Raw genomic sequence first — 22,481 nt, 5'->3', positions numbered from 1 at the left:
ACTCAAAAAGAAATTTCTTTTCAACATTAAAATTATCTATACATTTTTTCTATGATATAATTATATGTTTTTGTATTAAGTACTACTGATAATAATAGTTTAGTGAAGTCTAGTCGGAAGCAAAGTGGGTACAAACCTCTATAATTTAATGAGATTTTAAAATTATATACTTGCGTGGTTAGCTTATTATGAATATCTAATAAATAGGTTAGAAAACATACAATCACAAAGAGTTTATGAAGTGACAAACATTGCCGACACAAGAACTCCACAAAAATATATTTAAAGTGTCAATTAACTCTGAATTGATACAAGAAATATTAAGAAAACAAAAATGATCATTTTTAAATACAAATATTAATTAGTTAATTTGGTGTCTTCTTTGTTTCCAATCAGCTCATAGCGATATCTCATATACACAACTTTCATTCTATCCCAAACATTCTCGAAAGAATCAAAGGCTGGTCTTACATCCAATAATGCAAATTGATACTGTTTATCAAGTTCACCACCATCATAATAATCGATAATATACCGTACTTCTTTACCACATCTGTCTACAATCCAATCGTGGCGATCAAACGGAAGTTCGTACCTGCAAAAAGTAATTTATGTTCACTTTATATGTATTTATCCTAAATCTTCACCTTAACCTCAATCACATGTGGTAAATTTAATAACCTACCCTAGCCAAGAGCGCAAACGAGCTCTAGGGCTGTATTGTGTTGCTTTCCCACCGAAGCTCTTCAATCTTGGATGTCCACATTCTTTAGCATGAAGAGCTTCCCATTTCAGAACTTCCTGCCATGCCTGTAAATAAAAGATAAGGAAGCCTTTATTCTGTGTTTTTAAATAATTTCTTGTTTTTTTTAGTTAAATATTTTGGTTGTTGGAGTTATATACTCCAGTTATACTATACAGTACATTTATTTCTATTATTATTCTTATGCATCATTATCTGATATTTGATTTTATTTCATAACACTTTATACACATAAAAAATAAAACTAATTGTGTATAAAAGGCGGTCTTCTTGCTAATGCAATAAGACCGCCGCCTTTTTCCAGACAACCTTTTGTAAGAGAGTATTTTCAAAATATAGAGTAGGCAGGGTATTAGTGGAAATATAAAATTATATATGCTTATGTAAATAAAATAGATATCAGCAAATGTATACAGATATGGGTTTAAAGTAATTAAGAACTAGTATATAATTCACAAATTTACATATATTTACATACATAAATAATTATATATATTTTATTGTTATTATTAGTTGCACAATTGTTTATATTTTTATTTTAAAAATTATATTATTGTTTATTATTAATTTTATAAGGCATGATGTAAACATAAATAAACAAGTCATATATTACATAGATACCTTTAAATGATTTTTATTAGAACAGTTCCAATCAAGAAATTTGAATAATAAAGTACTACTACTGATATTAGACTTAGTAAATATACATATATTCCAAATATTTAAAGAATTCTACACTGGTAATATTAGGACTAACCCATCATATCAATAGTGGCATTATTATGAATACCTGTTCATTATTGGCATTATGAATTTTAATTATATCATCCATATCCTTTTGCTTTATATCTTCATCCTTCCAACGCCATCCCTTGCGAAGCATGGCATTCCAGAACATTTGCTGACTCGGATATACCCAGAACTCTGTAGATCCATCGGGCATTGCTCGTGGAATAGTAGACACTTGCCGTTGTGTTGGTAGAGCAAATGGTTGGTCTGGAGAAGGTTGTTGGTTTGCTGGAGGCATCTGAAAGAAATTTAAAATTATAATAGTAATATAACATCAATGGTCAACATTTTATTGACTGCAACACTAGTAATAACATTATTTCATAAGAATTAAATGCTTGCATAGAAACTATTGAATTCATGAGTATAATTGTTTGTATCACTCCAGTGATACAAACGTCCAGATGTTTTCAATGTATATAATGCATATTATTATATATACGGAAAAAATCTAAGTATTTATTTATATCACTCATAATAACAAAAGAACACAATCTCTGGTTAGCTTGGGACTTGATGACCCTGTGTCCAAAAATATTAGTATTTGTATGTTAGAAATTTAAATTGACACAGTTTCTAATGTCAGCTTGATTCAGACTGGTCTTATGCGTATAAGTTATGGCAATAAATTTTACTATTATACTTGTAGTACTAGTACTCATTTTAAACACTAGGTTATTGACGAAAATATCATATTCAAGATTTTATTAATAAATTTCAAGGTTATGTTTCACAATGCTTCATTAATAAATTCACTTGGTTATTTATCAATCAGGTCCAGCATGCAGTGACAAGCTCTACGTATGGGTTTATAAAAGTGCAAATTACCATATTATATGGATTAATGTCGCTGCCAGATCCATGTTGGACAGGACATTCCGATGCTTTCTTAGTTTCCTGTGGTTGTTTTATTCCCTTATTATGCATAGGACACTCCGGTGGTATATTTGAGTCATTTGTAGCTGTTTTTATGTTAACATTAGCATCTGCAGATACGGTATTCCCCATTCTGTTTTTACTTACGTAAGAGGATAGGTTAAAATTACACAAATATTACTTCATACTTTGCTGCAAACTATAAAATATAAGTGATCAATACATATTTTAGAGTTCAATCTAATTCTTTATACATAGTTTAAATTATGATACGTACAAAAAGTTCACGAATTTAATGTTTTTGAATTTTTAAGTAAAATTCGGAAATATCAGAAAATGATTTTTTTTTCGGCGGAACACAGACTACATATTAGTCTAATGTCAAGTCTTTAATAATATCGTAAAGAAAAATCGATGTTAAATAACCGGTAACATCGATTGGTAAAAGGTAATACGAAATAAAATCGAACGAGTACTACAACATTCATGTTTCTATTTTGATATTTATCGTATTTCGATAGTCGATACTTTAATCTACAGAACACATATACGAGGACACAGACAACCGTAGCAGATACAAGCAGGGAATTTTGGCAAATACTTACGCAAAGTAGTAAAATTTTTGTGCATCATATATGACAGACAGGCTATGTCATTTATTAATAGCAGGTTTTCGGAATTATTTTTATAACATTGAGCTCGTCCAAATCTGGCTTTGAAATAGAAAGTCTATAATTCATATATAAATTACAACAAACTTTTAGAAAGATAAAGTTGTGGCATAATTTAAAAACAATAAGCATCGTAAAGCTTTTTCCTGCAGTCTGTACGACTGGTATTGCAAAAATTCCATGATCACGAACTCTTTCTGTTACGGCCTCCATATTAAAACTTTAATGTTATCTACATATATGTAGACTGCGCACAGGAAATTGTGTAGTAGCACGTACGTATAGGTTTATCCATTTAAAACTACCGCCGAAACATCGCCGTATACGTCTAAGCTTATTGATTCATATCACAGATAACATAATATATATCAACATCGATGTTATTCTGATATCGATCATTTCTATATAGTTCTTACCATTTTAAGCACAGAGGATCTCGGTATTGTTTGTGATCATAGATTACCTACTCGAAGTTCGCTGGGAAGGGTTTAATATTTTAAATAAGAGGTAACATAGTGATTACTTGTTCAGTAATATTATACTACAAAAAGATATATTGATAAGATTATTAAAGTAGAAGCCTACCAAAAATAAAATTGAATTGCTGTAATTGTTGTTCTCAGTTAGAGACTCAATATACCAAAATGAAGACAAAATTTTCTAAGTTTGCCAACTCTGGTGTGAATTTACCTAGTAATGCAAATACTATTAGTTTTATTTAGCTAAAATAAGTAGTCTTTAGACCAGAGCTACAAAATAACACTGTGTCTCTCAAACCATGATGTTGGCAAACACCAATAAAAATTGGTGGCTGGCATTTAAAATGGTAGGGTGGCAAATAAAGGTTTTTAGAATTGAAGTCGAAATCATCAGATGTACTCTCTTCTTTGTCCAACCCATGTTCCCAGTTTATCTGGGGTCGGGTCTCCCTGTAAATCCGCACCAGAGAACTCTGTTCTGGGTTGTCTGTATATTAAGGTTGTCCTGATCCATCTGCTTCTTAATATTATTCTACCAAGTAACATGTGGCCTGCCCCTACCTCTGGTCGAGTTTGATATCTTGAGCACTCTTTTAACCACATAGTCATCTTTGCATCTTTGAATATGGCCATACCAGCATAAGCGACTTTCTCTTACTTTCTCCACAATAGGAGCCACTCTGAAGGAACCAGATATATTCAGATGAACTCTAACCTCTAATAACTCTACTATTATGTTTTATAGGCTCCTACTATTATTACTATACTTCCTACTATTATCCTATTGTTAACAATTCAGGACAAATCATCTTTCTTCTTTTTTTAATTATTTTAGGATAACATAAAAAAATAATGCACAAAGAATAATGAAATAAGTATATATCAATGTCATCAACCACTAACATGATATTAATTAAAACTATTTGTATAACTATGCCGCATTCTATTGAACTAATTGAATAAATAAAAGTATTACTAATATTACTATTTTTGTTTTTTCATGAATTTCAAATATTTATTAGCATTAAAATTGTCTTCAACATCATCTGTAATTTTCACTTTTTTCTTTGGTTTTCTTCTTTCTAGTCTAATACGTCTGTCTTCTTCAGATAACAGTGATAAATTAAGTGGCAACTGTAATGAAATAAAAGGTACATTTATGCAAATGCAGTAATACAAAAACTTAGCCTGTTCATATTAAATTATTCCATGTGGTATAAATAATACTCATCTCTGTGTTTAACACATAGTCTTACTTTTAATGATTACAGGTTATTATACATACATACATGTTATTATACAATACAAATAACATTTTGTATTTGATTTATAAGAACTTTTTGATTACAATGTAAGAAGGTAAATAAATATATCTAAAAAAATAATTCCTTGTAATAAAGGTATTTACCTATCTTGATGTTTCGACTAGGTTACACTAAGCCACGGTCACAAGCTGACTGCAGCTTGTAACCCCGGCTTAAGAACCTTGATTTGCCCTAAAATTATTATAACGTAATTTTATTTTTATCTGTTATCAATGCCTTATCAACTTAACTTTAAATATTTATCAACATTATATTAGGTAAAATATAAAAATACTGCTTCAGTTGTTTTATGTATATATTACATAAGTATTCATTGAAGAACTGTATCTAAGTATTATCGGTTATTTGGTGCCTATGAATACAAATTGTGCTTAGTTTAAAGCTAGGTGGCATCGACTGAATTTTACTGTTGGATTCGTTACATACCTTAATAATATTGCGTGGTTCGTGATATCTAACAATAATTGAAGCCCCATCAGGTAATACAACTCGAGTTGGATACATTCTTGAATAAACTTCTCGATGCATTTTGGTTATACACGCAACATTATTGCTTAAATATCTGTTATACGTATTTAAATTTACAACCGATGTTTTTAAGGTATTTAATAAGTTGGAATACATAGTATTTATAAATAAAACTTCCAAAGAACACTCAATAACACACCGTTAATTAAAAATTAATAATAATGAACAGAAAATGCCTTAATTCGTAATGAATATAATCGTCTTTTTATTTTTAATGTGACATTCTGTCATGTATGTAATATATATTGACGTTCAGTCCAAAACATATCTAGCAAAGAGTAAAGTATATTGGTGTTCTGTGGTAAAGTAAGTATACCAAAGGAGTGACGTCAAATCTATTGATAATATCGAAACCGAAACTTCAGTGTTAAATTGTTAATACACCGATGATTGCCGATGATTCTCAAAAATTATCTTGCCAAATAGACTCGCTTTCATACATACATGTACACTAATTAATGAACTTCCTTTAGTTGACCTTATGATTAATAAATTAATCCTTTTTGTTAGCATTATTATCGATTAAATAAAAATCGATTTATTATATTATTCCACAATCCTAATTTTGGCTACTTGATCTTTTTTTTTTTAAACAACGACTGTTATAAATGGTTCTGAGAAAAAAATCAATAATAAATAATTTCTACAAATATTGAAATCGGAAGGCCTCCGAGTAAGGTGGGGTTCTTAGTTCAGAGATATGCAAGGCCCTTGCTTAACTCCTTTATAGTCTTGTTCATAATAATTCGTGACTGGTCTGAACTGATCGTTCGTGATCAATACGATTTCATCCGATTTATCGAAACGAACAAAAGAGCTCTCTAGAGCGCGAGCTCTAGTTCATTCCTGAACTCAACAAGCCTACTCTGTAATCTTCTGTTTAGTGTTTATTGTTGTGTTTGGTGTTTTGTGGAGTTTACCTTTAACAGTAATAAGTCGGTTTCTTTAGTTATTAGTAAAATTAAAGTTATATCTCGTCTTATAATTTCTATATATGTTGCACTATTTGCCTGAAAAGTGTTTTTACATATTATTTTAACATGGGCTGTACACAAAGCGAAATTTCGCCGCAAAATGAAACCCCTAGAAAAGGATGTACCGATGTTATATGGTTGATTATATATGTAATTTTTTGGATTTTAATGGTAAGTTTTAAGATGTTTAATAATTCTGCTTTTTACTGTGGAATAATAACACATTGGTAAACCTATTAGAACGGTAGATAACTTATTGTTGTAGTGTAGTCATAGCACTGGGAGGGTATACCTCCTGTGCATCACAATAGTAATAAAAATAATAATATAGTTAACAATAAAATCTTGTATTTATGGTTTATTTTTTAATGAATGTATATAGAATGGTGCTTCATATGGGTATATGCTGGAGGGAGATAGACTTTTGTCAGTCAGTTATAAGCGAATCCTTGAGATGGAATCTTTTTAACTTGCAGAATTATTGAATACTTGTGACAGAAGAGATTGAATAAAATTTAATTCCAATTTATTTATATTAGAGTGTCACAGCTTTGTAGTTTACTATCCTGAATTACACCCATGAGGCTGAAGTTTTAGGCATAAAAATAAATGTGTGAATTTATACACATTTCTGACTGACTCTGGTAAAGGAAGCACCAATATCGATCCAAAAAAAAATCTGAATGTAGACTGCAATGTAATGTAAAATTCAAATATACAGAGTGAAATGGGCATTCACCACAACATTTATAGTCGACAAAGCCTCATAGTAACTCTGTCGAGGATATTTTCGTGACAGTATTTTATGTGTATATTTATGTATGTAATTGCATTGTAATTGTTGATATTCCTTTTTGTTTTTGATGAAATTCACAATGCTCTTGCTTTTGCTCTGGCTATATCAGTGTTAGTGAATAGCTGTATTTCCTTTAAACTCACAAATTCAAATTCTAATAAACTCTTAATATTTTCAAAAATTATGTGAAACTTAGAAAATGACACCTGTAGCTACCATTACATAATAAATAGAACAATGTATGTTGTGATTGTTTTATATTTGTTTTAGATAATAGTTGCTGCAATATCTTTTGTATATGGCAACCCACAAAGACTCATCAATGGGTATGATTCCTTTGGAAATACATGTGGTGTAAAGAGCAACCAGAAACTTATCAATTTTCCATTAGCTGGACTAAATACTATCGACCAAAAGTATCTATTTTTTATGGATATAAAAGAATTGAGAAGGTCCCTTAAAATATGTGTTAAACAGTGTCCAAATCGAAATATGGACTCTCTGAATGATATACGCAATTTTTACCAAGAGACAGGTTCCAATCTTTGTAGATATGATATTAATCCAAACAATGTTACTACTACTAAGGATTTGCATAATTTTATCGGTCCATGTCCCACATTGCCAGTTTATGACTCATTTCCTCTATTAAATAGATGTTTCCCCAAGTCAGCACATGACCTAGCAGCACGAGTATTTAATGATTTTTATGACCTTCTCAATACTTGGGATACTGTTGAACAAATGCTGTCGGATCTTTATTCCTCTTGGAAGGAAATGATTATATGCGTCATCGTAGCTTTCAGTAAGTATCTGTTCAATTTATTTTATCTACCTACTCAACATTTTTATTGAATAAAATACGAAATGTTACTAAAGTCAAAGCACAAATGACCCTGTTTATATATTTATGTTTATTAATAAATATAAATGTACTCCTTGATATGGCAAGTAAAAATATAACATTCCCACAGTTCCGATATTTTTTGCCCTCTAGCGACCATGTCGGACATAAAAAAATGATCAGATAATTATACCATAATTTTGATCTATACCAGGTACGAGGTTACGACGAGTAACAACAATATAATAATTACGTGGGTAGGTAGGTGACGTAATTATAGTCGTACTGAGTCATTTTTCATTGTAAATATTGTAACACTGACTACACATTATGTACGAGTATGTGATGCCACCACGGAATGGGTACGCCTCCCTCTTGTGACCTAGGGTGGGTCTAATGCGTATGTAGGTATCTATTGATTGACACAGAGGGTATATGACCCTCTGTGTCACCTAATTTTGATATCGTAGACGATTATAAAATAACTATAAAATTTTCGATTTTATAACTATTTCCGATACTTTCTATTTTTAAATAGAGCAGGCTGAGTTGGAATGCAATCAAATCCTCCCTTTTTTTACAACTTCACCGGATGATAAGGGCCGAGTGCAGATGGCACTCCAAACTCGCGAAAGGACTTATGGAGCGGGTGAAGGTTGAACCCCCGTCCAATTCAAAATGTGATCGAAATTACGACTGCCTGACCCGAAGTTCCAACCCCAAGGGCTATCCTCAGACCAAACAAAGTCGTAACCGTCAGACAGAAGTTGCTCTTAAGCTGCTTATAAGTCCTTCCGCGTATTTGGAGTGTCATCAGCACTCGCCCACTCTTGTAAATACAGCATTAGAATAGTTCGATAAAAGCAACGAAAATAATAGACGTGGTGGTATTCATGTGTAAAGGCTATACCAGTGATTCCCAAGGTGATCCGTGGTCGACGGAAGATTCTGAAGCGAATATGTTAATTATGTTAACGTAAAAAACAAATGTGTTTTTTTTTAATTCAACTTATATAAAAACATATAATTTAGCTTATTTTAATATTCAGCGTTATACTGAATATTGAAATTATATGTTTTGAGATTGTAAAACGACGTCCGCCATCCCACAATCCTTGTTGAATGTGCAACGAAATACATGACAATTATGCATGAACTTGTTAGATCTTCACAATAGAAATATGTATGCCAAACAAATATATTTCTATTTACCATTTCGAATTTAGGTTGAGAACTTTATTTACTTGTTTTGGGAACATTGACATAAATATAAATAAATTATAACTACCAGTAATATATGCGAAATTAATCTTTTATAATATTCTCGAATACTTAATGTAATTTTTGTTACAGTCTGCTCTCTAATTATGGTGTCAATCCTTCACCTGTTAGCGACTTTCGTATCATGGATTTTCATGATTGTAGTGTCAATTGTGAGTGTGGCCGGTACTGCCTTGTTATGGTACACATACTATGAGCTAAGAACCAAACAAAAGGAATTCGCGACGAGTTTTTTATCTGTAAGTTGTTTTACATAATTTACTATACATTTGTTTAACTATTAGCAATATATATAAATACATATTTCGAACGAAATATAAAGAAACTTGAAAATGATATATTATATTACATAGTATAAAATAAAGTCGCTGTCGCTGTCTGTTCCTATGTATGCTTAAATCTTTAAAACTACGCAATTTTGAAGCGGTTTTTTTAATAGAGAGTGATTCAAGAGGAAAGTTTATATATATAATATATGTACACCCGTACGAAGCCGTGGCGAGTAGTTAGTTAAAGTATTTGACAATACAAAATAAAGTTAAAACGCTGTTCCTACAGTCAGACCAGTCGACTTAAAATAGCGAATATTTAACATTTTATTTGGGTTGTAAGCAGGGATGAGTAGTGAAACGCAACAAATGGAGCAAGCAAAGCAAGAGTGTATACTATGTTGTCGCGTTATGGCTAACAATAAGTAAAAATAAAAGTGTTTAATCCATCTAGAATATTTTTATCGCTATCTGTACTGTCCAGTTTGGCTAACTACTTTACTTGAAAAGAAACCCAGATTTAATATTTTTTAATCAGTCAAATAAATTTTGGTATCCGTCAGGCGGGAGTAGGCCTTCAGCCGCTCCATAAGTCCTTCCGCCGATTTGGAGTGCCATCTGTACCCGCCCCCCTATCGTCCGGTGAAGCTATAAAGGCCAGCTGCGGCCAAGCAGCCAGCATTAGAGTAGATAAAGATAGCTTTAAAAGTGAAATTTTAGCTAACGAATGTATAATATTTATTGAACCTAACTCTATCGCCAAGATATGTTTGTCAACATAGTTTAAACAGAAGAGTACCGATTTAATTGAATCCCCAGTTACTTACTAATATAACAACGGTCATTACATTATAATTTCTCAGATTACTAGGGATTCAGACAGCGAATACGAAAAACAAAACTTAATTGTCATAGGTTTCATACGGGATATGTATGTATTATAAGGAAGCAAACCCATGTTTTTTCAGCTAATATTTCTGCTATATTGTCTAATACCATTTAAAATATTTTAGGAATCACTGAAAAACGAAAAGGCATTTTTGTGGTACTCCATAATTGCGACAATAATAACCGTAAGTATTTATCTACGTTTTTCGATACCATTGCTATCGAAAGTGGTTACCGTTTTCTGTATTATTGAACAGCATTATAGCAGTCATGTGTTGTATGTGATTTTCTCTATATCACTCCATATAAGAAATTCGTATGCAATTGATAATTCATAATATATACCTATTTTTATTGATTTAAATAGTTCTGTTTAGCTTGGGATTAGATGGTGTTGTTATAATTAATTAAATTCTACTTTTCTTTCAGATTATTTTGTTATTACTCGTATTTGTAATGCGTTCACGTGTATCTTTCCTGGCGGCCTTGTTCAAGGAGACCGCGCATTGCCTCGGCTCAATCCCGTCTCTCTTCCTACAGCCAATTATTACATTCTTCTTCCTAGTATTATTCTTTACTTTTTGGTCTCTTGTTGTGGTAAGTAAATTTTATTGTATTGAAAATATTAAAACGTATTTCCGCTGTTATTCAATAAAATAAAATGTAATTGGTAACTCGATATTTTTACTATAATAGCAATGTGAAAGATAATTTTCAACAAAACACATAAATCGTTAGTTAGTCAAAGATAGAAATAGACGGTTGTAATGTGTCAACCACACTGTCGTTATTGTAAACAAATTATTTTTTAATAAAACAAATCGAAATTGACAATGGGTCTGATAGATTTTAAATAAGTGCTAATAAATAATAATAATAATAATTAAACCGACACAAATTTAAGTATGTTTAATACATACCTACTAAAATTTGTGTGTTTAATACATACTAAAATTTGTGTCAGTTTAATTATTTATAAAGTATGTATCGATAAATTTCAAATAGGTCTCCAGTAAGGAGAAAACTTTTCTAACAATTATCTACCTTCGTAACTAGCTGACACGGTGAGACGTTGCTATGACCCAATTAAAAAGAATATCAATATTGATGTTATGGCCGGACAACGGAAGAATGTCTTTTAATTTAATGTGAAGTACATCTTTGTAAATGTTTTAGTCTTATAATATACTAGCTGTGCCCACGTTTTCATCCGCGTTAAATTTTAATATGAAATGTAGCCTATGTTTTATTCTTATGCATAAGCTATATTATTGTAAAGTTTCATTAAAATCCGTTCAGTAATTTTTGCGTGTAGTGTAAGAGTAACAAACATTCATACTCACAAACTTTCGCATTTATAATATTATTATTAAGATTTATCTGTCTGCTTGAACTATTTAAATGTTCTTGTAGCGAGCTAAAACTTTCTGAAGTTTTTTTTTATTGTCATTCTTTTATAATGAACGCTGTTAACGACGATATGCGCTGTGATATTGTTCTTCACAACCGTCCTAGATAATCAGATATGTGCAAATTTAAAGTTAGTTACGTTTACTACAATCATACTTGACACAATTAATTGCCTGCTTTTGAATAGAATTGTATATATTGTCTTAAAATAAATTTTCTTGTTTCAGGTTTGTTTAGCAACAGCCAATTATCCTGGAATACCTTACAAAACAAACTTTTTCATTAATGGCACCTCAACGCCGTACCAAATTGATAATGCAGCAGTTCATGGCCAGGATGTTAACAAGAGTGCTAATTATAAGAGTATGTATTTAATTAGATAATTAGCGTTTTTGGATGATTTTTGATACACCACTTAATAAAGTAAAGCCATAAAGATCCTATTGAGAAAACTCTTTTGATATTAATATATTTAAAGGTTTTTTCTATTCTATAATCAAAAATATAAAAACAAATTATTATATTGTGTCACTCTCTCTATCTACCATAACATTAAAATACAATTTTCAGTCATTAATAGTTTTATTACATATTTATACAACATTCGTTATCAGCACGAAGAATAAATCAATTTAAAAGACGATTTAGCTCATTTATAATGGCTGGAAATAATTTTAATGGAATTAAAATATTGATGAGTCGTGAAGATTATACAGCATGGAAACTCAAAATGAAGAGTTTGTTGGAATACGAAGAGCTGTGAAATGTAGTAGATGGTTATGAATCCAGTGATGTTACACCTATGCATGTGCGGAAACGTAAGAAGGCATTATCAAAAGTTTGTCTTTGTGTGGACGGTACCGCAATGATGCATGTGAGAACAGCAACGTCAGCAAAAGAGGCCTGGTATGCCTTTGAATAAGGCATATGAAGATCTGAGTCTAGGTTGAAAATTGGTAATGGAGAGACGGCTGTACAGGGGTACTCTATCTGATTTTTCTCATATCGAGTCGTACATTAATGCAGTCTTGACATGCTCAAGATTTGGCTAATATAGGCAATAAGATCAATAACAGTTCTCTAGCTGCGATACTGTTGGGAGGTTTGACATCACGTTTTGTACCATTAGTAATGGCTTTAGAAAACTCTAGTGTTGAAGTGACTTTGGAAATGGTGAAAAGCAAGTTGTTGAGCAAAATGTCAAAAGTTGCTCAGAACGACGGTGCTGAATTTCATACTTCGCAATTAAAAGAGAAAAAGTAGAGGCCTATTATATGTTTTAAATGTATGGACATAGTCCTGAATGTCCACTTAAAAGGGACAAGAAGGAAATGTATCCAAAATAGAACAGGATATTAAAGATACAACGGATTACCTTTGTCCTGTAGTTGTATCTAGATTGGAAAACAGAAATTGTGACAAATGGATAATTTATTTATGGAACATCAGTATATATGACTTCACACATGGTGAATGGCTGAAGAAATATTGTCGATTCGGTATGGACTTACTCAGAAAAGGTCTAGCCGTTTGAGTGGAGTACACGGAGGTTGAAAAGGAACCGTGTATATATTTTACTATGTTGTATTTTTGATACTGTTGTTTTTGTTACGTTGTATTTTGTTATATATATATGTTTTGATTACGGGAGGATATATTGAGAAAACTATTTTGATATTAATATATTTAAAGATTCTATAATCAAAAATATAAAAACAAATTATTATATTGTGTCACTCTCTCTATCTACCATAACATTAAAATACAATTTTCAGTCATTAATAGTTTTATTACATATTTATACAACAGATCCCTATCTAATGTACCTGATTAATGAGGTTTTGACAATTTTATGGAAAAATATAGAAAGAATTAATGGCTCTGATACAACAGATATATATGATAGAATAGAATTAAAATAATTATCAACAAAATAGAAACAAAATTTCTAAATATTATATAAATGCATCAAAAAGTCCGCTAGAATTGGAACAAAAGAAATTCTAGTCACTTAAATATTTGTTTGTAAATATCTTACATCGTACAAATTTGAATAATGTATTATTTAAAGAAAATTATTCTCTTTGAATATTTATTCAAGATCAATGTACCATGGTATATATTTTTTTTATTTTAGCGTATCCTCTGGAACCGGTTGAATTTGATCCAATGTGGGTGAAAAGCATGTGGTGGATGTGTCTCATTTGTTTAGTGTGGGCCAGCGAGTTTATATTGGGATGTCAGCAGATGACTATTGCGGGCGCTGTATCTCACTGGTATTTTAGGTATGTTACATACTTATATTACAGTACTCACTTTAGAAACACGTAAATTTGTTTGTCTCTTTATTACCTTTTCGCGACGAAAATCTTGAATGGGCTTTAATGAAATTTGACGAGATCATACAAGGATACGAGACATACATTAGACAAGGACCGACTCATTTTGGTAATTCGAATGGGAAAAATATTCCAAAGTGTGGCACCCCGCCGGAAGGATGGAGAGGTTCGCATACGCATTCTACCTCTACTTACTTCGACGGCGATGGCCCGCCCTGTAGATGTTGTAGGGCAGTCGCCATCTTGCTGTGGTTAGGGCGTCCTATTTTGCCCTACTCCATTGCGCATATGTGGGTATACGCGTACACCTCTGTGGCTATTATTAATTATTTAGATTGGAGGGTTGCCTCCCTAAAGATATCCAGCCAGGCCTCACTGAGGGATAGAGTGGGCGGAGCTGGATACGCCTTTGCCTTTGGGCCTGACTCCTTTGCAGCGGATTTCAGAAGCAGGACGAGTTGAATCCTGCTCTAATACCGCCGTTTCCTTCCGCGAGATAACTGCCTTGCAGAAGGAACATGTTTGACAAACTTTAGCAGCGAGATATCCGTCCTCCATTATTCCATACTCGGTTCTCATGTGCTAACTCTAGGCATTCTTATAGGGTATCTTGTGTCGTGTCCTTATCACCTCCAAATTCCTGGCAGCCGGTCGTCTGTCCTTTCTTTGCCACATGACTCAGGTACTCTCCGAAGTAGTAATTGTGTCATATGTTACGAGGTCAACGCCTATTCATCCAGTTTCTGAAACCTATACCAACCTATTTATAATTACTTTACTTACACTGTATAGTTTGTGTGTGTAGTGTTTACTTATACTGTATAGAAACATACAAAACAACATAATTATTATGTCGTGGAATAACGCGGCTTAAAATGTGTTTAATTATTTACATTCTTAGTTAATCTTCATATATAAACCACAAATAAATACCAAACAATTTAATCACAACAATATTTACACTTCTTATTATTATATATATTCTACACTATAGAAGACAAACAGGATGTGAATGGCACTAACTGCTTACTATCTATTTATATAGTTACTACTCGAAAACTACACTCTACTTGGAACACAGACAATATTAATTTCAATTTGTCAATAGCTAGTCATAAATTAATGAGTTACTATGTTCTATTTATTATTTCCATTACAATGCAATTTTTGTTTCAGGGGACCAAATGCACATTCACCAGTATTATATTCGGTAGGAAAGCTTGTAAAGTACCATTTGGGCTCCGTAGCTAAGGGATCTTTCCTGATAACACTTTTTAAAATACCAAGACTAATTCTTACTTATCTACATGCTAAGTAAGTATAAAAATGTTTTATTTATGGATGTTATTGAAATAGTGTACTCGTGTTAGAAGTACCTACGCGTTAGCGGGATATTAATTGAATTAAGTATAGACTAACATACATATGAATTAATACTAATGCATTAAAATTGTCTCTGTGGTCACAGCACTGACAACAGCAATCGGTAGTCCCGATATACCACCCCCATGAAAGGATGATGCTGAATTTAAGTTACTTGCCCATGTTTGTATATTGGATGACGTTAGAGATCAATCACTATCGTTACTAGGGAGAACCGCGTGAAGATCGATCAGGCAGTGAAGATGTAGAATACTATAGATTTAATTTTGAAATATTTTGTAGATGTCATTGATCAATTTTGAAGAAAAACTTCAATTAAATATTTATACTTAAAGACTATCATTAGATAATGTATGATGATCAGGGTGATATAGTAATAAAAAAAAGTTACCTTCATGAACCAAATCTACAAATTTTAGGGCCGTGTTTCGACGAATTAAATTGTTTGTTGTGGGTGTTTTATTTGTGTTAATGATTAGTGAGCAATATAGTGTCTTCTTGTTACTCTATGTATTATTACTTACGAAGTCCTTTTATAGCCCTAATATTAGAGGTATGTAAACTCATTAAAATTATTCAATTTTAGGTTATCAGCTAGAGCAGAAAAAGGATCGGAATGTGCAAAATGTGGATTGAAATGTGGAATATGTTGTTTTTACTGTCTGGAAAAGTTCATACGCTATTTAAATCACAATGCCTATACTATTATTACGATAGAGAGGTGTCACTTTTGCAAGGCTGCTGCTAAGGTAATGCTTTAATCATTGATTATAACTACTGATCTAATAATATTTGTAGACCTGAGAATCATTCATTTCTAGAAAGATTCATAGATATATAATTTCTACCTTGCACAACGGTCTAAATGTGAGACTTACAAGTAGCCTCTAGTTTCTAAATGAAAAGAGGCATATAAGCAATACTCCGCTTAATCTAGACATTATTTTTCATGGTATTTGGTTAATTTTTAAATTTCTAATATTATAATAATTGTTTATCGTATCGTAATGTACATAACATTAAACAATTAGTAAAACCATAGCAAAATTTTTCATAGTAAACGAAACAATTCGGTCTAAGCTAGTAAAGTGCTGATGTAGCATACATCCGTAGCGGCATCATCATCAACAAATTATTATGTGACTTTGAAATTTGTGCGAAATCTCGCTTGTAACTTTTCCTAAAGCAGTAATATTTTTACTATGTATTTTTAATAATATGAAATATATTTAAATTAATATGTAGGCGTTCAGTACGATAGTGAACAACGCGTTACAAGTAGCTACCATAAACAGCGTGGGAGACTTCATACTATTCCTGGGCAAGTGCATTGTGACCGCAGTGACTGGTATCATCGGCTTACTACTTCTCAAACGCAACTCGGATCTGCACTTCTTCGCAGCCCCCACTCTTGTTATCTGCATATTCGCTTTCTTTATCGCTCACTGCATCCTCTCCCTTTACGAGGTTTGTTTTTTGATTGAATATTTAAAAATTAGATTTATTTGAGAATTAAGAGTATAAAGAGACAACTGTGCGTATGAGAAACTCTTGGACTTGCTCATATCCAATGAGACCTATATCTAAGTTAATAAATTATTTAACATAGAACATAAATAAAAGAAAATGTTACATAAAACAATGATTATGTGAGGTGGCAAGCGTCCTAAGATTATTTAGGTTAGGTATTGGATTGAACATTGTTCTATAACAAGTTTGTTATGTTATTCTCTTATTATTTATACTCGTACATATATGTAATTATGATTTATTTACTGTTTAGTTTCTTTAATGTAAATCTAAATTATTAGTATTAATGGTTTAGAAACCATTATTTGCATATTGTCTGGTGGTAGGATAACTAAGTTAAATAAGATGAGTAAATAATTCTCGTATAATCTTTTAAATATTGATTCTTGTTAAAAAGCGTTAATCAATTAATTTGTCAAATACAAGCAATTGTGATATAACATAATATAACTAAGCATTACTTTAATATGATTTCAGATGGTAGTCGACTCTTTATTCTTATGCGTATGCGAAGATCGTAATATGAATGGCGCTGATGGAAAGTGGAAACATTCCCGACTTGCCGAACTTGGAGGTCACAAGCAGCGCGATGAGCAAGATGGCGCCGAAATGCAGGATTTACAGGAGAAGTACTAATATATTTTTAGTGCTTGTTGCTCAGACATTGGCCGAAAGCAATTTTATGTAACTGTGAGTCGTGTACCTTTTTATGCATCGTGATTTTGTTAATGAATTGAATTATAATTTATATAAAACATGATCTGTCATAAGGATCTATTTTTACACAAGATTTTATATAATTATTATATTAGAAACTATCATATCGTACGATGTGATTATTGTTTATTTTAAATGGAAATTTAAGATATTAAATCTGAAATGAATACGATATACACATTTCTCAGTGAACCTTGAAAAAAAAAATTGAAATTTCATAGTTAAGAAATCTGTGTTCATATATTAATTTTAATGGGATAATTGATATCCAGAAATACTCATAATATTTTTTCATAAGATCGGCTTATTATTTTTTAATTATTAGACATAATTTATTCCAGTGGCTTTGATGTGGTTTAAGACTCTATGGCAATAGAAATTTATTTTATTATTATAATTAGTTATGTATTATGTAAGTACTAGAAGTCGCATGCAATTTTTTTTTAATTATTTGGTTGCATATATTATTGCCTGATGATCTGCTATTGTATCGTTGTGAACTGCATTCTATTGTATTATTAATCTTTAAGGAATATTTTCTAAATTTTAATACTTACGCACATTATTTATAAATTTTGTAAGGAATGATATTCGTTTTACAGATAAATCAAGAGATAAGCTGTAATCTTCAGTGCTTATAAGAAATACGCTTAATTAAAATAACAATTTTTACTTTAAAGTATTATTATAAATACTGGTACTTTTTGTAATAATCTGTCCATAATTGTGAATTTTTGATATTTTTATACATTAAGAGTTCGTACTCTGTGCGCCATAATATTTAGTTTTATTAATTTTTATAAGTACTTTATTAATTTTTACTTGAAAAGTACAAGTCTAATTTTTATATGTCTATATTAGGATAGTGTAATTTCGCATGATTATACACTTAGATATGCTAAGTAATATAACGTTGTGTTTTATAGTATTTTACATGTGTTTTAAATATACCTATTGTATTGAAAAATAAATTAAATGATATAAAATTCACAATTTCACGAAGACGATTGGTCTAATCTGTTATATTGTTGTTATTTGCTATCTACTGCCATTGCGGTGAAATTAACTTGTGCGATATTTGACAATTTCGCATAATTCAAATTTTTAAAGCACAGAGTTACATTATTCATAGATGATTCATTTTTATTTGTACTTCATTAACATATATCGTCCACTTTTCAAATCAATTTACTGCTACGCAAGCTCTGGAACATACATTAAAGGATGTTGGGCTATGAACTGCTATCGCAAAAGAAGAGTTTAAACATGGGTTTCCTCGGGCAAAAAACGGCCTTTTTTCAATAATTTTTTTTACATCTAAAAAATGAAATATTTTCATGAATTTTTTTTTATTTAAAAGATACATATTTAATAAACATTTTGCAAAATTGTCAAAAAAAAATATCAAAATGGCGGTCATTACGACGCCATTTCCGGCAGTCCCTCGGAAAAAAGGTGCCTCCGCGTTGTCAGCAGAACTTCTTTCAGGATCATCTGAAATAAAAATAAAAAATACGTGTTTTAGTAAATACAATAAACTAGGTATTGGACGAAGGAAAAAAAAAATAAATGAAAATTGGATTTTTGGCAGACGTTTTTATAAAAAAAAAATGCAAATTTCGATGAAAATTTCTCGACATTTTTTTTTTTTTAAATAGTTGTAATTAAAATAAAAAAAAAGCCCTTCGTTCAAGACCTTGTAAATGATATCTCGAAGTCCTGTGTAAACTTTCATCAAGAGCGGTTGTGTAGTTCGCGAGAAATCTTGACAACCGTCTTTGAAAACATAGTTTTGAGAAAAACGCGTTTAAAGTTTTAAGAGACAATAAAAGATAGTATTTTTTTTTTTTTTTAACTTACATTGATTCGTCGATTCCTGGGCCATAAAGTAGAGAACCTGCTGCACCTGCATTGTCCAGGGCAGTCTATTTTTAGATTTCTTTTCGGCTGCGGTCAATCCATATTTCGGGCATATTCATGGCAATTTGGGCCAAGTTTTAGTCCATACCGTATAATTATAATAATGCTGATACGAACACCTTCCGTTATCTGGGTTCTAGACACTTTATACGGCATTTTTTATCGAATAAAATTCACAACAAACACTTATAACCTCAAAATGAACTTCGTAGTTTAACGAGAAATCACCAAATGAAATATTTTCCAGTAGTTTACCTTATATAAAGAAAAAAAGGGACAAGAATTACAGCTAACAATAGATGAGCTGCAGCTGCGTTTTATCTGCGCCCTCAGCCTATACCTGACCTCGACCGTCCACCTTTTCATGTATCTCCGAAACTATTAGTCGGATCAACTTGAAAATTTAGGACAATATTCTAGAGATATTATAGAATTTAAAAAGACAAAAAAAAATTTTGGCTTTTTTGAATGTGTCCCATGTAAAAAATTATAAATAGCGACTGATTCACGTATACTTTTTTAAATACACTAGCTGTTCCCGCGACTTCGTCCGCGTATTTTTAACTTTATTTTTCTAAAATAAAAGTAGCCTAAGTTACTCATTACATCAGCTATCTGCCAAAAATAGTCCCGTCAAAATTGGTCCAGCCATTTCAAAGATTAGCCAGAACAAATAGACAGGCAGCCATTTTTTTTAATATTAATTGGTGTATGTACCGTATTTATTTTCATCATATGTAATAAAAAATTGTTATTTCCATATTATAAACAGACACTACAATTTTATTTATATGTATAGATTAAAACTTACTTCATCTTTGGTGTATAAAGGCTACATTTTATAATATACAATAGAATGTGTCAGTAAAAATATTTAAGAAGTTGGGTATACTACTACAGCTATGGCTTCGTATCGTACCAAATTTGCAGTACCTTTCCAGGGTATACCTGTGACATAAGTTGCCAAACAAAATTTAATTTAATTTTTAACTAGTATTATGAAATGAACAGTTAAACGATATTATTTTCTTGAATCAGTCAAAGTAGAAAGTAAGAATGTAACATTACAAAAATATATATAATTCTATTAAGCTGACACGAAGGAATATAAGAGAACATATTAAGAAATATTTTTATACAAGAATAGAAACCATATATCCAATTTAGGTCACTGACCATACCAGACTTTCTTCAATAAATTTCACAGCTATTACTTTTATTATATATAGCTATTAGTTTATTTTCGAATATTTTAATTGTCAAGTAGTTGTATGAGTTGAATTCGTAACGTTTCTACCTCTTTTTGTTCAAACTCTTCCACTCATCAACATATTATATTTTAGATGTTAAGATAAAAGACATGTTTGTCGTATACTTTATTACTCTATATGTAATTACATAACAAATCCTTGTATTAGTTCTCGAATATTTTTTATTTAGTGTAATTATAAGATTAAGATATTACGTTGTACGTATTTTTATTTAATTACTACAACATTTTTATATAATAAAATGTCAGTTGTCACATCTATTACTTATAAAAATATAATTAATCAGAATTCTGATTAATTATATCTTGCTATTTAAAGTGTGTTTTATAGTTACAATATACCGGACAGATTACCTATCGCTTAAATATTTTCACAGTAAGCTTCGATTACTTTTATGTAAACCAAAATGATTGTATTGCAAAATAAAACTTTTTTTGAGATAAGTAAAAATGTATTTTATTTAACTTAAACATAAACCTGAATTTTATATCAGGGCTTTCTCTTTTTGAATTGTTTTCTCTTTTTTATTTGATCAGAGATTGCTTTGCTTTTGGCCTTGAGTTGTTTACGACGTATAGCCATATCTGGTCTGCTCTTTGATTTTTTTATAGTAAATGTTGGTTTATTTACTTTATACTCATCTAGTTCTTCATCCTCTATTTCTTCTTTTATTTCTTCTGAAAACAATTTCCAATAATATTATATTAAAATTTATTATCTAAGTTAAGCTTTCAGCAAGTTTTTTTATACAATTTGAATGGTATGGAAGTTAACATTGAATTTGATAGAAGGTTATTACCTTCTATCAATTTGATATATTTATCAAATTGATTACCTTGAACTAAGACTTCTGCTTTTTTCATTGGGTCGCCTTTGAAGAAATCAGCACCTTCAATATCTGGATAACCTGTTTCAGGCTTTGTTGCTGCATAGACTGCCTTTTTCTCTACTCGCAACTCATACTTATTGGCAGCTTTCTTAGAATATGCCTGTCTGAGCTTTGCTGGGCTTACATACTTCGGATTTTCCCACAGTGTTGTGCCACCAAATGATCCAGAAAATATTTTAACCTAAAATGTTTTTTTATTACTTTTTTTATTTTTTAATTGGGTTGTTTGGGCTATTGTCAGATGTTTGTAGCACCTGTAGCACTGCGACCTACATAGATCTATTGTGCTCGTAATTGTTTTTATTGTTTTTATTACTTACCAGTACTTAAGAGAGAGAGTAATTAAGAGTGAATATAAGAGGCCAGGAACTGGGGCATTTATTTGGAAATTTATTTTACAACTTGTAAGATTAAATTAGTTCTAGAATAATATAGACTATATATTATGTTTAACCAGGGGGAATACTGACTGTTGGTCAAAATAAAATAAAAAATATTTAAAGTTTTTAAAAACCATTGTTTTATGAGCTATTAAATTT

At 31.0% G+C, this 22,481-nt stretch overlaps 4 protein-coding genes across 6 annotated transcripts; 1 reads left to right on the top strand and 3 right to left on the bottom strand.

Moving 5' to 3' along the window:
• Positions 1-2: 2 nt before the first annotated feature.
• LOC131854968 (holocytochrome c-type synthase) lies at positions 3-3,433 on the bottom strand. 2 transcript variants are annotated; one of them, XM_059206157.1, is made up of 5 exons: positions 2,706-3,433; positions 2,381-2,627; positions 1,554-1,790; positions 686-810; positions 3-595 (listed from the first exon to the last, which is right to left on the bottom strand). In XM_059206157.1, the coding sequence occupies exons 2-5, from the start codon at positions 2,558-2,560 to the stop codon at positions 358-360; spliced, it is 780 nt and encodes a 259-aa protein (XP_059062140.1). In that variant the 5' UTR covers positions 2,561-2,627; positions 2,706-3,433; the 3' UTR covers positions 3-357. The 2 variants fall into 2 exon arrangements, with proteins under 2 accessions (XP_059062140.1, XP_059062142.1); XM_059206159.1 differs by having other exon boundaries at positions 2,381-3,433.
• A 508-nt stretch (positions 3,434-3,941) lies between these two features.
• On the bottom strand, positions 3,942-5,707 carry LOC131854986 (large ribosomal subunit protein mL55). Its single transcript, XM_059206183.1, has 2 exons — positions 5,330-5,707; positions 3,942-4,712 (listed from the first exon to the last, which is right to left on the bottom strand). Exons 1-2 carry the CDS (start codon positions 5,525-5,527, stop codon positions 4,563-4,565), a joined length of 348 nt encoding a protein of 115 aa, XP_059062166.1. The 5' UTR covers positions 5,528-5,707; the 3' UTR covers positions 3,942-4,562.
• A 571-nt stretch (positions 5,708-6,278) lies between these two features.
• Positions 6,279-18,875, top strand: LOC131854962 (choline transporter-like 1). 2 transcript variants are annotated; one of them, XR_009358084.1, is made up of 12 exons: positions 6,279-6,576; positions 7,472-8,006; positions 9,399-9,565; positions 10,609-10,668; positions 10,913-11,080; positions 12,121-12,256; positions 14,031-14,178; positions 15,409-15,546; positions 16,202-16,364; positions 16,861-17,082; positions 17,623-17,835; positions 18,465-18,875. XR_009358084.1 is itself a non-coding variant. In XM_059206151.1 (11 exons), exons 1-11 carry the CDS (start codon positions 6,472-6,474, stop codon positions 17,779-17,781), a joined length of 2,001 nt encoding a protein of 666 aa, XP_059062134.1. In that variant the 5' UTR covers positions 6,279-6,471; the 3' UTR covers positions 17,782-18,875. The 2 variants fall into 2 exon arrangements, 1 of the variants encoding a protein (XP_059062134.1); XM_059206151.1 differs by having other exon boundaries at positions 17,623-18,875.
• Positions 18,876-21,493: 2,618 nt separating this feature from the next.
• LOC131854963 (ribosome biogenesis protein BRX1 homolog) lies at positions 21,494-22,123 on the bottom strand (the record flags this gene model as incomplete). Its single annotated transcript, XM_059206152.1, has 2 exons — positions 21,494-21,730; positions 21,889-22,123. Coding segments are annotated over 2 exons (423 nt in total), but the record flags the coding sequence as incomplete, so codon positions are not given.
• Positions 22,124-22,481: the final 358 nt, after the last annotated feature.

Source organism: Achroia grisella, unplaced genomic scaffold, assembly GCF_030625045.1.
Source record: "Achroia grisella isolate CSIRO2021 unplaced genomic scaffold, CSIRO_AGI_Agris_v1 utg126, whole genome shotgun sequence".
NCBI lineage: Eukaryota > Metazoa > Arthropoda > Insecta > Lepidoptera > Pyralidae > Achroia > Achroia grisella.
Note: the sequence above shows the minus strand (reverse complement) of the source record. Positions and strands in the feature narration are given on the sequence as shown.

Bases quoted from the DNA above. Each gene is read 5' to 3' on its own strand.
- LOC131854968 (XM_059206159.1), bottom strand. From the start codon at position 2,560: ATGGGGAATACCGTATCTGCAGATGCTAATGTTAACATAAAAACAGCT. The intron at 1,791-2,380 runs GTAATTTGCACT...AATTTCTTTCAG, and splicing joins ACATTAATCCATATAATATG to ATGCCTCCAGCAAACCAACA. The intron at 596-685 runs GTAGGTTATTAA...TACTTTTTGCAG, and splicing joins CGTTTGCGCTCTTGGCTAGG to GTACGAACTTCCGTTTGATC.
- LOC131854986 (XM_059206183.1), bottom strand. From the start codon at position 5,527: ATGTATTCCAACTTATTAAATACCTTAAAAACATCGGTTGTAAATTTA. The intron at 4,713-5,329 runs GTATGTAACGAA...ATTTCATTACAG, and splicing joins AACCACGCAATATTATTAAG to TTGCCACTTAATTTATCACT.
- LOC131854962 (XM_059206151.1), top strand. From the start codon at position 6,472: ATGGGCTGTACACAAAGCGAAATTTCGCCGCAAAATGAAACCCCTAGA. The intron at 10,669-10,912 runs GTAAGTATTTAT...CTTTTCTTTCAG, and splicing joins TAATTGCGACAATAATAACC to ATTATTTTGTTATTACTCGT. The intron at 17,083-17,622 runs GTTTGTTTTTTG...ATATGATTTCAG, and splicing joins GCATCCTCTCCCTTTACGAG to ATGGTAGTCGACTCTTTATT.